The following is a 17,011-nucleotide window of genomic DNA, read 5'->3' as shown; positions in this document are numbered from 1 at the left end:
CAATGGAACAAACTATATTTATTAGGGGGAAATTGTGCAAAGAAATAAAAATCGACTTACATTACTCTACAGTTGACTGTTCGGGGTCATCATCTTCTTCCAGATATTCTTCCTTGATCACCTCCATATCTTCGTACGATTCTTCGCCTGCTTGATTATCCCTTTCAATCGAATAATCGGTCTCTTCCGTAGCATTTGCATCACCACTCTGAGATACACCTTGCGATCCGTGCACTTTCATATGATTTTTTAAAGAAATTGGCTGGGAGAAATCTTTTCCACAAACTTCACAGACAAACGGTTTTTCTCCAGTATGTACACGAGCATGAACCGTAAGCTGTTGCTTACGTACAAAAGCCATAGAACATTTGTCGCATTTATGGGGTTTCTCTTTAGTATGTGCTGCCATCTCGTGACGTCGCTTATCAGAAACATGGGCGTACCGGTTGTCGCAGTACTGGCACTGATACGGTCGTTCACCGGTATGTTTTCTACAATGAATTTTCAGCGCCGCGCTAGTTTTGAACTTGCTTGGACACACTGAACATTCCCAAATTTTGTCACCGTGGGTGCGCCGATGGACCTATGTTAAATGGAATGAAAACCAAAGTAAAATCTTTTTTTTTCTAAAATCTATGTTCCACTTACTCGCAAACCTCCTCGGCGATGGAATTTTTTAGGACACACATCACACGCATAGGGACGATCCTCTTTATGGCAAACTTTATGGACGCGAAGCATTCGTTCATCATAGAATGATTTGCCACAGTGATCGCAATCGAATTCTTTAACGCCAGTGTGCGCTTTCTCATGCGAAATTAAAGTAACTTGTGTGGCAAAAACGGCCCCACAGAACTGACATTCGTACTCGGGCTTATCGGCATTTTTCCGAGGAAATTGATGTACTTGTAGTGATCTTTCATTGCGGAAGCTTCTGTGACAGATGTAACAGATAAAAGCTCCACTAGGGTCACGTTCTTCGGCATTTTCTCGTCTTTTGGCACTATGTAGTTCCTCAACGTGAGCCAAAAGAGCATTGGAATCTTCAAATGTGAGCGTACATTTATAGAAGCAACAACCATAGTTGTTAGATATTGATTCTTCGGTCGCAACCTTTTTTGGTCGTTTGTTAACCGAATTTTCCAAATTAAGCTCGTGGATTGGGCCGATTAAATGTTCAACTATTCTATGTTTTATTTCCGACTGGTAGTCACAAATTTGGCAACTGTATCTCAACTTTTGAAGTGCGCGGTTTTTGTGGTAGGTCAAATAAGCTTGCTTAGGGAAGCCAATGTGACACATTTCACATTTAAATACGTTTTTCGTGTCCTCATAGATGTTTTCACCTCTATGATTGCTGTTTGCATGTATTCTTAGCGATTCTTCGCTAGAGCATTCAAAGCCACATCCACAGCAACGAATCCCTGCAACAATATCTGTCTCTATATATTGTTCAACTGCACGAAGGACTGCTGTCGGTTTTTCCTCTGGTAATTCAATTCTTTCGAATCCACTTTTTTCCAATAGCCCCTGGTGGTTTCCATTGAGCTTAAGATGCTGCTCGAAACGAAATCTTTCATCAGTAAATATATCACACAATTTACAGTAATACAACTCTTTGCGAGTTCTAGCTGAGTTGTGTCTACTGAAAGCCTGTATGGAATCAAATATTCCGTAGCATAGTTCACACTGAAACTGATTTTCAGCAGCTTTCTTGATGGGATGCTTTTCAGAACAGTGCTTTACCAATTCATCGTAAATTGGAAAAATTGTATTACAGCCGCAACAACGTTCTCCTCCAACATAGATAAGTTCAAACACATCATTTTCCACTATATCTAGAATAAATTCATCACTGGGATACTCCAAAGACTTGGTCACCCTTTTCCTGCTGCGGTTTTTATCTCTCCCTAGTATTTCATCCAAAGCCCCTTCCAAAAACTCCACATGCGTCCCTTCAATCAAGCTTTTATGCATTTTGTTAGTTTTTTGGTGCTGTACGAGGCGATACTGGGCATCAAATAACACTTCGCAAACCGTACAATTATATATCTTAGTTGATTCATAGCGTTTGTTATGACTCAATAATTTGAACCGCGTTTGAAATGTTTCGTGGCAAATCGCACACTCAAAACATGCCAGCTCCCGCTCGCTGGAACGCGGATGCCATACCTGGCTGTGATTATACAATTCATCCTTATCAGAAAATACTTCTTCGCATGCACAGCATCGCATACCTTTAAGAGTGATTTCTGTGTAGAAAGGAAAATTTTCTACGCTTTCTATCTGATCTAAGTCGGGGTAGCTTATTTTTTTCGAGCTTCCAGGTTCTGGTGGCAATTGGTGTATATCTGTTGGCAATTCCAGCGACAAGGGATCTGATTCTTGTTTAACTTTCAGCTCTCGTAGAACCGCATCGGACTCACGGATGAGTTGTCTCAGCGAATATGCTTTGGTCAGCTGGCCTAGACAATCGTTACAAATCTTTTCCGGTAAATCGTCTTCATCGCTCACCTGATAAGATATAGGAATCGTATTAATAAGTTTGTTATTTTAGAATTTTACTAACAGTTGTTCAGAAATGTAATACTTTGTTTCGAATGTACTTAAAATTTCCTTGACCTTATGAAAAGGCCTTTAATTGCTAAAAGGTTTTCGTGTGTAAATAAATCAACAATTACAATTACAATTACAAAAATCATTTTTTCTGCATAAATGAACATCCTGGAACCTTAAAAAAAAAGTCATAGTATATGAGAATCGTTAAGATATAGACACAATAATTACATAAAAATTTTAAAGTTCCAGTATTTGATTGAAGATAGCAAAATAGTTTTATCTGTTTTATAATCGTTTCATGTCTCTGACGGTAAACAAGCAATCCAAAGAAATTCGACAACTACTTACCAAAATATCCGCACAGTCGGTGATCATATTGGCAATAATTTCTCCTTCGTGTTCCTCGTAAATCGATACACATTGATCCGGATTGATGGACCTACAAATTCGACAGTAGCGATCCATTTTTTTCTGAAAAGTAGGTAGGCAATATAATAATATTCAAGAAAAAATTCAAACATAAAACAATGCCGCCTGTTATTTCTTCAACGCGCGATCTACAAAACAGTAGGTCTGTTCAATGAAGTCTGGTCGGAGTCGGAATATGATCGAAACAGGTACACGCTCGATTTTTTTCAACCATTTATGCTTTTTATGTAACCATTTTATGGTTTTTTCTTCAAAACTACCAATATGGTTATTTTTCAATAATTTTTGCACCAAAATTTCAACCATTTCGTTAGTTTTCAAGTATTAACCACAAAAAGGTTAAAAATCGAAATTTTTTCATCGCCATTTTGAAAGCTATCGATTTTTAACGCGTTTCGTTTGATTTCTGTTTTCTGATGTGACTAATAAAACAAGTCTATAGAGTTTGTTTTGATTAAGTCGTATGACCCGCATAGTCAAATACGATATGCTGAATCTTCAGTATTATTCGGTTCTGATTACATTAATAGTAACGTTTCACATTGCGTTTTGGCTAAATGTGCCTCCGCTAGAACGGATGAAATATCATTCTTGAAAGATACGATTAATACTTCTTTGAATAAATGGATTATTATTGCAACACGCCGAAATGATAAAAAAATATTTTGGAAAGATTAGATTAATCATCTCGGGAATAAAAAGATTATTTTTGCAACGCGCATCGAATTTTCTGCTGTCACGTCAAAAAACGTGGCCAAGCGCGCAAGCTTTTCGTTTTGTGTTCCGGAATTGTGGGAGGTAGCTTTTGGACCCTCCGAAATCTAAGCGGAAGCATTCGGGGACGACCAGACGAAGGGTGCTGGTTAAGGTAAGTGAAAACCTCTTTATTTAGAAGAAAATGTTAATTAAAATTGATTTTATTTTTGCGCACCGATAGATTCAAAGGAAATGTGGATACCGGAAAATTGTCAAAAGCACTGCAAAATGGCACATCCAGAAGATGCAACGGTTCTTGAACATCCGGAAGATTCAGGCGAGGCCGATGGAAGCACGGCTGCAGGTGGCCACGAGACCAAACCGGCAAAATATCAGCGGAGGAAGACGATAGCGAACTCTAACAATGGTGGCCGGAAAAGATACGATGTGTAACCAACAGCACCACTAGCCAGTTTCCCGGTTGATGTACCTCTCCGTCACCGAAGAATAATTAGGCGCAGCAGCACACGCTATCTTCGCGTATGGAGTTTTTTTTTTATAAAATTTTTATAAAAGGTGTAAAATAATATATGAATAAATAAACGAAAATTTGTTTCGTAATTGTAATCTTTTAATCAAAACTACACGAAATGCTGTATCGTTTTTTTCTTATGAGACGATCATTTAGTAAAGATTCCACATATCATCCCACTCGCTTCAAAACGAGTAGAAAAAAGCAAAAAAAATGAATGGTTACTCTACTTAACGACCCGTTCCCTGTATCGTAAAGTGCGTCCAAACGATTCCATATCATGAAAAAATGATAAGCCTTATCTTACATTAATAATCCAAAACTATAGAAGTAATCTTTTGGGTGTCTTGGGAAGAAGATAATGGGAATAGTCATTGTATAATACTGATTCATGCGGGGAGCAACATGACGTGTTTCGAGAAATTCGGTGTTGAAGCTTCGCAACATATTTTTTATTCTATATAGTATTTAAAGTATGATTCAGAAAGATCTGCAAATTTAGTATGCGATACAAAAATAAATGAGAAAAAGCTACTGTGTCCGTTATGAGCATCAGTTTAATTGTTTGAGCTAACATGCACTTGCGACTTTTTGCATAACACATTTGGCGCTAACGTCGTTTTGCAATTTTTTTAAATTTTATTCAAAAACTTGATTCTATTTGTAACTTACTTCGCAATTCCTGTTCAGATACCGAATTTAATACTAGCGGTAGCAGGAAGCAGCAATGAAATGTGGGAGTGGCCGCTCAGAGGGTTGCGGAATCGGGCTTCTTGAGATTGTCCTTAAGAAAGCATTCTTGAACGTTGGTTGTACATCGCTCGTTGCTATCTGGTGCCTCCGATAAACCCAGGGAGTGCGGAAACACACAAAAGTTCTAACTTATTTTGGCTGCCTCTGTAGTGAAAAAAAATTTAAGGTATATAAACATTTGCTCAGCCTAGAAGTTATGTTTATTTAACTTACCAGCAATAAATTTGAAACATTGTTTGCACTTATTTAATTTCTTATAGGGCAGCCCCTTAATACGCTCAAAATGGTTTATTTTTCAAGCGGCATTCATAAAAAGATCGAAGCGTGCATCAAATTTTTGTTGATAGAGTACTCGCTAACTTTCAGCTACTCAGTTCAGAGTGGCGGTTACTCAGTTGTCGCCAAAACCGCACCTACTCAGTTCTGACTAAACGGCCTTTACTCAGAACTGACTAACAGCCCTTTTCGCGACAACTGAGTCATGGTTACTCAGAATGCGCGAATAATTCTGAAGCGGTTTTTGGCCGCTTTTTTCATGCTAAAATACTTAAAACCTGTATTATTATTCAGACAAATGATGGATTGGTTGATTTCATGAATAACAAAAGTCAAAATATTGTTCATATACCTTTATTTAAAAAAAAATCGACAAACTTGTTGAATTTTATTTTCGCCCGTCGGGTTTCGTCTCCCGGGCCGGGACCCATTATGCCGTATCAGATTTAGCTATGGACCATCAGCACTTCGTCTAAGAACCCTGTAATATGAAGAAAATCGGATTAATATCTATAAATAACCTTGAAAATGAATATTCGCCCATGTAAATTCTGCTGCACGAAAACAAACCAAGTCCGACCGCCTCGCACAAACTGATCAACATTTACTCAGTTGTCGCCTTCAAGCACTCGAGTTCTCTGAGTGCGGAAATTTCTGACGTCTGAGTAATTTTTCCGCTGATATATGAGTTCATTAAGATCAGCCGTCGGCTGTTTCATACATGTGGCGACGTCTGAGTAAAAGGTAGCCGGGCTCTGAGTATTTCAAATTTAGCGAGTATTTCCTGAGACAGATGGTGGTAGGGTAGCATTTTGTTTTTGTTTTGGAAAATGTAAACACCTACTGGTCGCCATTTTGAATTTGAGAAATGAGCACTGTTAAATTATTTTTTCAAAAGATATAATTTATTCAAATTACCATCAAATAACTTCAAACTTACCTTCAAAGTATGTCATGTCTACAATTTTTGAATTTAGGCTAGTTTAAAAAATTAAGAATTCAGCATAACCATTATTATTGCACTGCCAATTTGGTTTCGTTACTATCCGACCATTGAACATGCGTAGTGTTGTTGCTATTTTTACCCTACCACCAGATGCCGAAAATTGTAAACATGAGAAATCAGCTGTTCGGTTGACAAGTCGGGAAATACCTTATAAACAGTGTGAAACACTGAAACCCCCTCAATATTAACACAGAACATTTTTTATTAAAAGTACTATTTAACTGCCCATTTATCAGCCACATGGACAAATTTTGTCGAACATGCTCGGTGACTCTCGATAGCGCGATTGGTCACACATGTGTTTTTAATTTCATTTCAACGGGAGACACCATAGCTGGTTACATACAAACTATTTGTGCAATCCAAGTGAGTATACTTATATCTTTTAGACAACTATTATCTTCGCATTGGATGAACCGCAATTTAAACTAGCTGGTTGTCCTTATATCTTTTTCTTATAAATATTTTATTAAACCCTTCCATCAGCCATTATTTTATTTTTTTTATTTACATAGTATTCCGTCTTACGACATAACTTGACGAACATAATTCCTAAAATTCCTAAAATCAGCCATATATTACCAATTTTATGTTGAATCAAAGCTCAATGAAAAGTTATTAATCTTCTACGCAGATCTCCGAAGCTGACTTCTTTTCAAAAGAGCTGTGTTATCAATGTTTGAACGAGCTTCTAACAGCCGTCAACTTCCGGCGTAAATGTGAACTAGCTGACCAAAACTTCCGACAGATGTGTGAAACACAGCAGGACATGTCTGCCAATGACACCCATACAGAGGTTTTGGATCAACGAATTAATAGTCGATTAACAACTCCACGAATGCCGAACGTAGACCAGGTTGTAGAAAGCGAAAACGATGCCATCGAAAACGTTTCCACACCAGACGATGTGTTCGAATACATTATCGAAGATGAAGACGAAGTAATAATCCTTTCCAGCCGTTAAATGATCGATTAATTTATGTTTTTATTGTTCTAGGACGAAATGTTGCAAACTGACACTCAGTTCGACGAACCGGAAGGCAGTGGATCTCGATATCACATGATCGAAATGATGAGCTTCCGTTGTTGTCGCTGTACTGGTTTATTTTTCAGCCAAGAAGAGCGACAACAGCATATTGAGTCGGGACACGGAATAGTTTGTCCTGTGATTGATTCACTGTTGGAATCGGAATTGAGTTGCTTCATTTGTGATGAACATTTTGAAAAGGTCGAGGAGCTGAAAGTTCATCAGGGCAAGAGTTTCGTTGAACTGTATCAATGCAGCAGTTGTGATAATTTTTACGAACAACAAGTTGATGTCGAAAGTCATTTTAACTCAGTTCATATTGAAGGGAGTACCGAGATGCTTGAGGCGAATGAATCAAGTATTGCAAAAAATGATAGCGGAAAGAGAACTTCTAGAAAACAAAACCGAGAGTCTAAATCAAAGAAACAAAAAACAGAGCGGTTTTGCTGTGTAACCCATTGCCACGAGGTGTTTCAAAACGAGGAACAACTTATTGCGCATGCTAAAGAAAACCATCTGTTGGATGGACCCCTCATCCGAGCCATGGTTACCCATCGGTGACTCATCATGTGACAGACGTCACACTGAAGGAAGTCGCCATCTCTGTCGTGTAGGAGTACTGTCATCGAGACACGTTTTAGAAGCACATTATTATACACCAGTTTATCGGCATGAGTCCACTTAAAGTTTTTATAATTGTTCGTTTTTAATAAAGTTTATTTTGTATCTCTTGTTGCGTAAAACCTGCTTTTCATTTCGCAACAAAGTGGCGACGAGTATTTGCAAGTCGGGTTTTTTGCATAATCGGTCGAGTTTCGGGAAAATAACGTTTTTCTCCGGGAGTGATTCTTCGAGGTTAGAATGACGGACAATCAACCACCACCAGTGCCGGGATCAAGCGCTTTTTCGTTCCAACAAGCGCTGGCCCAAATCCTCCAGCAACAGCAACAACTGTTTTCAAAGTTGTCCGAACAGCTGGATGCCACTCAGCGCTGTTTTAAGGAATTGTCCCGTGATGATGTTGCCCTAGAATCACTAGCGAGTAACATCACAGAGTTCAACTACGATCCAGACCAGGGTTGTACCTTCGACGCCTGGTTCTGCCGTTACTCCGAGCTGTTCGACAAAGATGCAGCGAAACTCGACGACGCTGCAAAAGTGCGGCTTTTAATGAGGAAGCTAAGCCCCGCCGCGCATGAGCGGTACACTTCGTTCGTCCTTCCAAAACTGTCGAAGGAGTTCAGCTTTGCGGAAACCACCGAAACGCTGAAAAAGCTATTCGGATCTCCTGTTTCCGTATTTCATCGGCGATTCCAGTGCCTTCAAACGGCAAAAGAAGATTCGGAGGACATTTTGGCGTATTCCTGCAAAGTGAACAGAATGTGTGTGGATTTTAAGTTATCAGACATCTCTGAAGAACATTTTAAATGTCTGATATTTGTTTGTGGACTCAAATCGCCCAAAGACACTGACATCCGGATGCGCTTAATAAATAAATTAAACGAATCTGCTGATGTGACGTTGGCGAAAATTGTGGAAGAAAGCCGGAATCTCATGAACCTTAAAAGTGATAATGTGATGGTCGAGAAACTCTCACAACCGGCAGTGAACTCAGTGAATAAAAGTGATAGCAAGTTTCCGAAACAACACCGAAAGTCATCCAGTGATTTCGGAAACAAAACTACCACCGATCAACCGCGGAGTCCCTGCTGGGCATGTGGAGGCATGCACTTCGCGAAGGAGTGCCATTTTCGGGATCACCAGTGTCGTGAGTGCGGGAAAAGAGGCCACAGGGAAGGCTACTGTGCCTGCTTTCTCGGGAAATCGGCTGGAAAACAAAAAAGTGCAAAACACAAGAAGTCAACAAAAGTGGTGTCGATAAACGCAGTCAACCGCAGTAGGAAATATGCGGAGGTGTTGATTAATAATGTCCCAGTTCGGCTGCAGGTCGACTCTGCCTCGGACATAAGTGTAATCACCGAGGCATTGTGGAAGCAGATCGGCAAACCTGCCGCCCACCCACCATCATGCCAGGCAATAACAGCATCGGGCGATCCTCTACCGCTCGCTTCGGAATTCTGGTGTGATGTAAACATAAACGGCACTTCCAAACGAGGTTTATGTTACGTCGCTTCTCCGAAAGTGAACCTATCCGTACTGGGCACCGATTGGATAGAGATGTTTGGCTTGTGGGACGTCCCGTTTAACACGTTCTGCAACCAAGTAACCAGCAGCACAGATCCCTCGTCCAAAATCGTGGCAGATTTGCAAACAAAGTTCTCCGAAGTGTTCACCAGTCGTATGGGTCTGTGCACCAAGACCAAAGTGCAGTTGTCGCTCCGTGGAAATCCAAAACCAGTGTTCCGTGGTAAACGCCCCGTATCCTACAGCATGGAAGGTGTTGTTGAGGATGAAATCCAGCGCTTAGTCAATCTCGGCGTTCTACAACCGGTCGATTTTTCGGACTGGGCCGCGCCGATTGTGGTCGTTCGCAAACCAAACGGTACCGTTCGCATCTGTGCCGACTTCTCCACAGGGCTCAACAGTGTGCTGGAAGCAAATCAAAATCCACTTCCTCTGCCAGAGGATATTTTCACCAGCATGTCCGGGTGTCGATTTTTCACTCACATCGACCTCTCGGACGCCTATCTCCAGGTCCAGGTGGACGAAAATAGCCAGCATCTCCTCACCATAAACACCCACAAAGGTTTGTTCCGCTTCACACGACTTTCTCCGGGTATCAAATCTGCCCCGGGAGCATTCCAGCAAATAGTCGATGCTATGCTAAGCGGACTTCAGTGCACTCGTGGCTACTTGGATGATCTTCTGGTTGGAGGAAAATCGGAGGACGAACTGAACCGGAACGTACACCAGGTTCTAAGCCGACTCCAGGACTACGGTTTCACGGTTCGCATTGAAAAGTGCCGGTTCAATATGCGACAAATCAAATATCTGGGACAAATCCTCGACACCGATGGTATTCGGCCCGACCCGGATAAGGTTTCCGCCATTGCAGCAATGCCAGCACCGCACGACGTACCGACACTCCGCTCATACCTGGGGGCGGTAAATTATTATTCCAAGTACATCCCCGAAATGCGCCAGCTGAGATTTCCCATGGACCAACTTCTGAAAACAGGAGTCAAGTGGGAGTGGAGTGGCGCGTGTCAACAAGCGTTCGACCGATTTAAAAAGCTTCTACAATCGCCGCTCGCTCTCACCCACTACGACCCGAAGCAGGAAATAATAGTCTCGGCCGACGCATCATCAGTGGGCATTGGTGCACGAATCGCTCACCGTTTCCCCGACGGGACTATTAAAGCTGTTTGTCACGCTTCCCGCAGTTTGACCCCGGCTGAAACCAATTACAGCCAGATCGAAAAAGAGGGTCTAGCTTTGATTTTCGCCGTGACACGCTTTCATCGAATGCTGTTTGGGAGGCACTTTACTCTCGAGACGGATCACAAACCACTGTTGGCCATCTTCGGATCCAAAAAAGGAATCCCTATCTACACAGCCAACAGACTGCAGAGGTGGGCGTTGACATTGTTGTTGTACGACTTCACCATACAGTACGTTTCGACTGATAGCTTCGGGCATGCAGACGTTTTGTCTCGGTTGATCAACACACACATTCGACCAGACGAAGAGTTTGTTATTGCGTCAATTGAGCTGGAGAAGACCATCCGTTCCGTCGTTCAACAATCTTTGGAGGTGTTACCGTTGACTTTCAAGGCTATTCAAGCGGAAACACAATCCGATCCGATACTCAAGCAAGTTCTACGTTTCGTCCAGCAGGGCTGGCCGAAAAGCAAATCGGATCTCAGCGACACACAACTACAGCAATTCTACTTACGTCGCGATGGTCTGTCTTCTTCTTCGGGGTGCCTGACCTATGGAGAAAGATTAGTTATTCCAGCGAAATTCCACAAGAAAATTCTCCACCAGCTGCACAAAGGCCACCCAGGTGTGGATCGAATGCGTTCGATCTCCAGAAACTACGTGTATTGGCCTGGTATCGACGACAGCATCGCTCAACTTGTTCGCGCCTGCACCGAGTGCGCTAGTGTAGCCAAAACCAACAGAAAAACAACTCTTGAATCCTGGCCAGCTCCCACCAAACCCTGGCAAAGGATTCACATCGACTATGCTGGCCCAGTCGATGGTATGTATTATTTGATTCTCGTCGACGCATTCAGCAAGTGGCCCGAGGTAGTCCCAACAAAACGGATCACTACGGCTGATACTTTAATCATCCTCCGTAGTATTTTCGCCAGATTTGGCATGCCGGAAACCCTGGTAAGCGACAACGGTCGGCAATTGGTCAGCGAAGAATTCGAGCGATACTGTGAAGTGAATGGAATTTTGCATCTTAAAACACCACCATTCCACCCACAGTCTAACGGACTTGCTGAACGTTTTGTCGACACGTTCAAAAGGACACTGAAGAAAATTACAGCAGGGGGAGAGGTCCTAGCAGAAGCCATAGACACTTTTCTTCTTTGTTATCGCTCCACCCCGTGTCGCGGTGCACCGGATGGAAAAACGCCAGCTGAAGTTCTTTTAGGTAGGCCAGTGCGCACGTCTCTCGACTTACTCAAACCACCGTCCCAGTACTTTTCGAAAACCACCAAGCAAGATCAGCAGTTTAATCGAAAACACGGTGCCAAGGCCAGAAGCTATGAACGTCAGGACCTGGTCTGGGCAAAAGTCTACGAAAACAACTCCTGGTGCTGGGAACCGGGTCAAATTTTAGAACGAGTAGGAAATGTAATCTACAACGTATGGCTCCCACAGAAATCAAAACTAATTCGATCGCACTGCAACCAGATGAGGCAACGGTGCGAGTCTGCAGAAGAATCAATTAAGTCCAAGTCCTCGGCCAGAATCCCACTATCTATTTTACTCGATTCTTGGGGTTTGTCCGAGTCGAATTCGGTTCCAGAAGACAACAACGAAATTCGAACTAACTCTAGTTTAATACCTGCGCTCGTACAACAGGAAATGGAATCAACTACCAGACCACATCGTAGGCAGCCTCACCCAGCTAATCCGCTCATACCTCGCCACTCTTCGAGGACCAGAAGAGCGCCAGTGCGTTATGAGCCGTATCACCTGTATTAAAAGGGGGAGGTGTTGGATGGACCCCTCATCCGAGCCATGGTTACCCATCGGTGACTCATCATGTGACAGACGTCACACTGAAGGAAGTCGCCATCTCTGTCGTGTAGGAGTACTGTCATCGAGACACGTTTTAGAAGCACATTATTATACACCAGTTTATCGGCATGAGTCCACTTAAAGTTTTTATAATTGTTCGTTTTTAATAAAGTTTATTTTGTATCTCTTGTTGCGTAAAACCTGCTTTTCATTTCGCAACACCATCAAATAAAGCTGAAATATAATCAAGAAAAGCAGGAGCTAACTGAAAAGCCTTTCGTGTGTAGCGTCTGTTACCGATCGTTCAATTCGCTCAAAAATTTACGCGCTCATCAGTTTGTTCGGGCTAATTATCGAGGTAAGCAATTTAACTGCACAATGTGCGTTTATCGGGCAGTTAGCCGCAGCCTATTGGCCATTCATGTGCGTTCGAAACACAGCGGAGAACGTCCTTTCGAATGTGAGCTTTGTGCTAAAAAATTCTACAGCGAAATGACCCTGAAAGCCCATCAGGCATGTCACGTCGAAGGTCGACCTTTCGTTTGCAGCTTTTGCGGTAAAAGTTTCAGCCGAAAACGAAACATGGAGGAACACATCCGTTACGTTCACTCTGACGACAAACCTTACAAATGTGACACCTGCTCGGCAAGTTTCAAGATCGCCCAACATCTTCGAATCCACGTGAGAATTCACACAGGCGAAAAACCATATCAATGCTCTTTTTGTAACAAAAGTTTCTGCAGCACGTCCGACCGGAAACGTCACGAAATGTCACACACCGGAGTGAAACCTCATCAATGCAACAGTTGCGATGCTACATTTGTGCGGAAGCGAACTCTACTGATTCACGAAAGGACTCACTCGGGAGAACGCCCGTTTCGGTGTCACTTTTGTCAGAAGGGTTTTTGTTCGAGTGCAACGCTTAAAAAGCACATGCTCAGATATGCCCAGATGGGACAGCACCCGCCGCACATCGAAGCAGAACACGATCATGATGTTGTCAAGAAAGAACAAGAGCAGTTGATGGAAAACGAAGTTATGATCACCGAACAGCAGGATTTCTGTTTAGCTGAATGAATCTAGATGATGATTTTGAATTGATACATTATTTTGTAAGTCGATTCGTGCACTTTATGTTCGGCAACGGGATGAAGGAGCAAATAAGCAAATAAAAAACCAAAATAATCATTTTCGTCAGAAGCGCTTTCGACATGCGAAATGTCCTACCCCTTAGATTAATTTATTCAATATTCATATAGAATAGTATGCAGATGTAAAATAACAAAAAAAAACTAAATTATAAAAACTTCGATTTTCTGAAAATTGGTTTTCAAAAAATTGCATTATTTTAATTTTTGCATAATCGCTTTTTTCGTTTCCCTTTTCAAATGGAAAGGAGTTGAAAAAAAAAACACATTTTAATCGTACATCCGTTTTGCCCCCAAAGATCTATATAGAATGAAGAATAGTAAGAGATTTCATTACTCATCAGCTGTCATACTGACCAAAGGAAAAAAAATGCCTAAAATGAGTTAGACTTACCAAATATCTTATTCAAGGCAAAAATGTGGACCGACTCAGCTTCCTTCGGCAGTGGAATGTTTCTTTTGACAGTGTGCAGCCAATTCCCGCCGACGGACGAATGCCGCCGGGCACAGCTCACAGCGGTGTGGTTTTATGCCCGTATGCTTAGCTCGCTCGTGCCTTGCTCTATCCGTAGCATGTGCAAACCGACGATCACAACCTTCCCGACAGGGAAAAGGTTTCTCGCCGGTGTGGCACCGTTCGTGCAAATCCAGTGCTTCTTTGGTGCGAACCTTTTTCGGACAAAACTTGCACTCCCACGCCATTACACTTGAGTGCACATTTCGTACATGGCGTTTCATCAATGCTTCGTCACGAAAAACAAACTGACAAGTGGGTTCTATGCAAGGAACCGCTTCAAAGGGATCGTGAATTTTCCGGTGGTTTTTAAGTACGCCCAGCTTGAGGAAAGCTTTCCCACAGATTTCACACTTATGTTCCGGAGACTGTTGATTGTGCTCCCTTTGCAGATGATTTGTTAAGTGCGTAATGCGAAAGAATCTACGATCACAATGTTCACAGCTGAGCTCATCTCTGTTTTGCTTGTACGCTTGATGATAGAGAAGTTTATCTTTACTTTCAAATAACCTCTGGCAAACGGAACAAACCATTTCAGTGCCGCTATCGGCTGGTCTAGATAATTCATTTTCACGGCGTTTGCATTCGTGTAAAGTTTGCACATGTTCCATCAAAAGCTCCTCGGTTTGGAAAGTAGCCCAACATCGTACAAAACAACAGTTATGCATTGATGGAACAGGGGCCGTGCTCCTCTTTCTAGATCTTATCCTGGTTACCTTCGGCTTTGCCGACTTTTCTATTTCTTCGTTATGTTTTTTGATGTGGTTTTTAAGATGACCTTTTTGAACGAAAGATTCGTTACAAAAAGAACACAGAAAAATATCACAGAACGAATAATATTCGATGTGTTTTGCCAATTTTTCAGAAGTAGCAAACTTGTGATAGCAGGTCGGGCACGTGTAGCTATTATCCGGATAGTAAGCATGCGAATGCTCTTCCTTCGAGTGTTTAATCAAATCGTCACGACTCTCTGCGATAAAGTTACAGCCACAGCAACGGTCACCATCGATTTCTAGATACTCAAAATTGTCAAATTTAATTCTTTGAGCAATTAGATTTGCTGGGGGTACTTTAAAAGGGAATTTTCTAACATCTGCGTCCTCTTCCTTCGAACCATCTTCAATCGCCAATCCTAGTTTATCCATGTCATCCTTCATAAATATAACACTCACCGATAGTTTATCTTCTTCGTTATCTGTATAACTGGAACCTAACGTGCTTTCTTCCAAGTATTCATACACGAAATCCTCTTCGCCTTCCAGAACCGGTTCATTCTTAATGGAAATTTCGTTAGTGATGTTGTGTTCATTTCTAAAACAAAAAACTATTTTGTATGAACCGCTTGTTATAAACAGTGTTAATTTACCCATTAGATCGTAATATCGATTCCCTAATTTTGTTACGAAACGCCACACTATTTTGCAAGGCAGATGTACAACCAGTGCAGATTTTGTCTGATTTTCCATCATTTCTAGCAAGCTAAAAAGGAAACAGAATCTGATGTGTTAAAGATAAATGCATTGGATAGAATGAACATCGCCGGATCTTACCGATACATCCGCGAAATCCTGCAGGATATCTGCGAGCGATTGATCTGTCCCCAGAATCGGATCAAATAACAAAGTATTCGCAGGACTACCACAAATACGACAATCACTCACCATTTTCGTGCGATTTTGTACACGGACAAAAGCAAACAACCCACTGTACTACCCAATACTGGGTTGATTGGCATTTAGCCCAAAGTACGTAGTTTTGGGTGGGTGAAATTGGTGTACTGAGCGGTTAATCCACATTAACCCAAAATAAGTTTAAAGTACCCACTACATTGTCCGACATTTTGTTTCAACTTTTTAGACGCGTGTGAATTATTTTGCGAAGGAAAAGCTAATTTTTCTACGCGGTTTGTCGTCCTTCCTCGACTCCTTTGGCACAAGATGACGGCAAAACATCGGGAAAAAGATTTGGGTATGTTATTTCATTTTATTTTTCTCCCTGAAGTGTTACATATATAATTTTTTATTTTTCATCTGGTGGAGCTTCCTCGGCCGGAGGAGTGCCTGAATTTGCTGCCCGAAAAAAAGCCACCAACAGGAGCTGTTGCAGATTTCGCTGCTATCAATATCGGAATATTCGATAGGAAAACCAGATTTAGTCATGTAGGCAGGTAAGTCATTTTTCATCATTAAATTTAGCCAACATTTTTCATGAAATGTTTTCTTTCCTCCCAGATCCATTCAAAATACCGAAAACCGTGCCGTCCGGGCATTACTGACGTGGAATTGCTCAGGGTCAAGGTCAAAGAGGGACCGAGTCGTTTGGGACCATCATTATGCAACAGAAAGATAAGGGCCCTTATTCTGCGCCTCGAGTGACGTGACGATAGTAGAGTCACCCAAGTCACTCTATTCCAGCAGTCGGTTTAGGTGAGGAACGTCACTTCGGATGAACTTTGTGAGTTCTTACCCTATTCTCGTAGTCACCGTGGGTGAGAATCGTTGCATTCGGGTGACGATTTTAGGTGACAATTGTCGGTACCTTTTCAGGTGGTGACGAGATAGAAATTTAATCGAGAATTTATGTAAATCACAATGTAAGGCTCTAAATGGTTAATTATACTAATGAATGATAGTTTTGGAAATAAAATTAAGCAAATTTATTAGCAAATATGATTTTTAAATATATTGAAACTTTTTCATTGCTATCTCAAATATGTAATTTGGATTGGAATACTGAATGGAAAGTATGATCTTCTAATGAAATCTAAAATTCAGATTTAATTGAAGTTTGTTTTTCGAACCGTTAAAACGATGAAATGACGAAAACTTTGGAATTCAAATATTATAGTACTTTTAATTTTATTTTCACTTTTTAATAATATGCTATGCGAAGAAACCGGATTTAGGTTTAT

General features: G+C 41.5%; 3 protein-coding genes across 3 annotated transcripts; 2 read left to right on the top strand and 1 right to left on the bottom strand.

Annotated features, from left to right (window-relative positions):
• Window positions 1-11: 11 nt before the first annotated feature.
• Window positions 12-15,775, bottom strand: LOC129741172 (zinc finger protein 91-like). Its single transcript, XM_055732881.1, has 6 exons — window positions 15,651-15,775; window positions 15,467-15,579; window positions 14,021-15,411; window positions 2,908-3,050; window positions 649-2,514; window positions 12-583 (listed from the first exon to the last, which is right to left on the bottom strand). Exons 1-6 carry the CDS (start codon window positions 15,762-15,764, stop codon window positions 62-64), a joined length of 4,149 nt encoding a protein of 1,382 aa, XP_055588856.1. The 5' UTR covers window positions 15,765-15,775; the 3' UTR covers window positions 12-61.
• On the top strand, window positions 6,044-7,975 carry LOC129748765 (PR domain zinc finger protein 10-like). Its single transcript, XM_055743505.1, has 3 exons — window positions 6,044-6,617; window positions 6,886-7,191; window positions 7,249-7,975. Exons 1-3 carry the CDS (start codon window positions 6,492-6,494, stop codon window positions 7,837-7,839), a joined length of 1,023 nt encoding a protein of 340 aa, XP_055599480.1. The 5' UTR covers window positions 6,044-6,491; the 3' UTR covers window positions 7,840-7,975.
• Window positions 12,662-13,706, top strand: LOC129748767 (oocyte zinc finger protein XlCOF15-like). Its single transcript, XM_055743508.1, has one exon. It carries the CDS (start codon window positions 12,817-12,819, stop codon window positions 13,513-13,515), a length of 699 nt encoding a protein of 232 aa, XP_055599483.1. The 5' UTR covers window positions 12,662-12,816; the 3' UTR covers window positions 13,516-13,706.
• Window positions 15,776-17,011: the final 1,236 nt, after the last annotated feature.

Source organism: Uranotaenia lowii, chromosome 2 (assembly GCF_029784155.1).
Source record: "Uranotaenia lowii strain MFRU-FL chromosome 2, ASM2978415v1, whole genome shotgun sequence".
Lineage (NCBI taxonomy): Eukaryota > Metazoa > Arthropoda > Insecta > Diptera > Culicidae > Uranotaenia > Uranotaenia lowii.
Note: the sequence above shows the minus strand (reverse complement) of the source record. Positions and strands in the feature narration are given on the sequence as shown.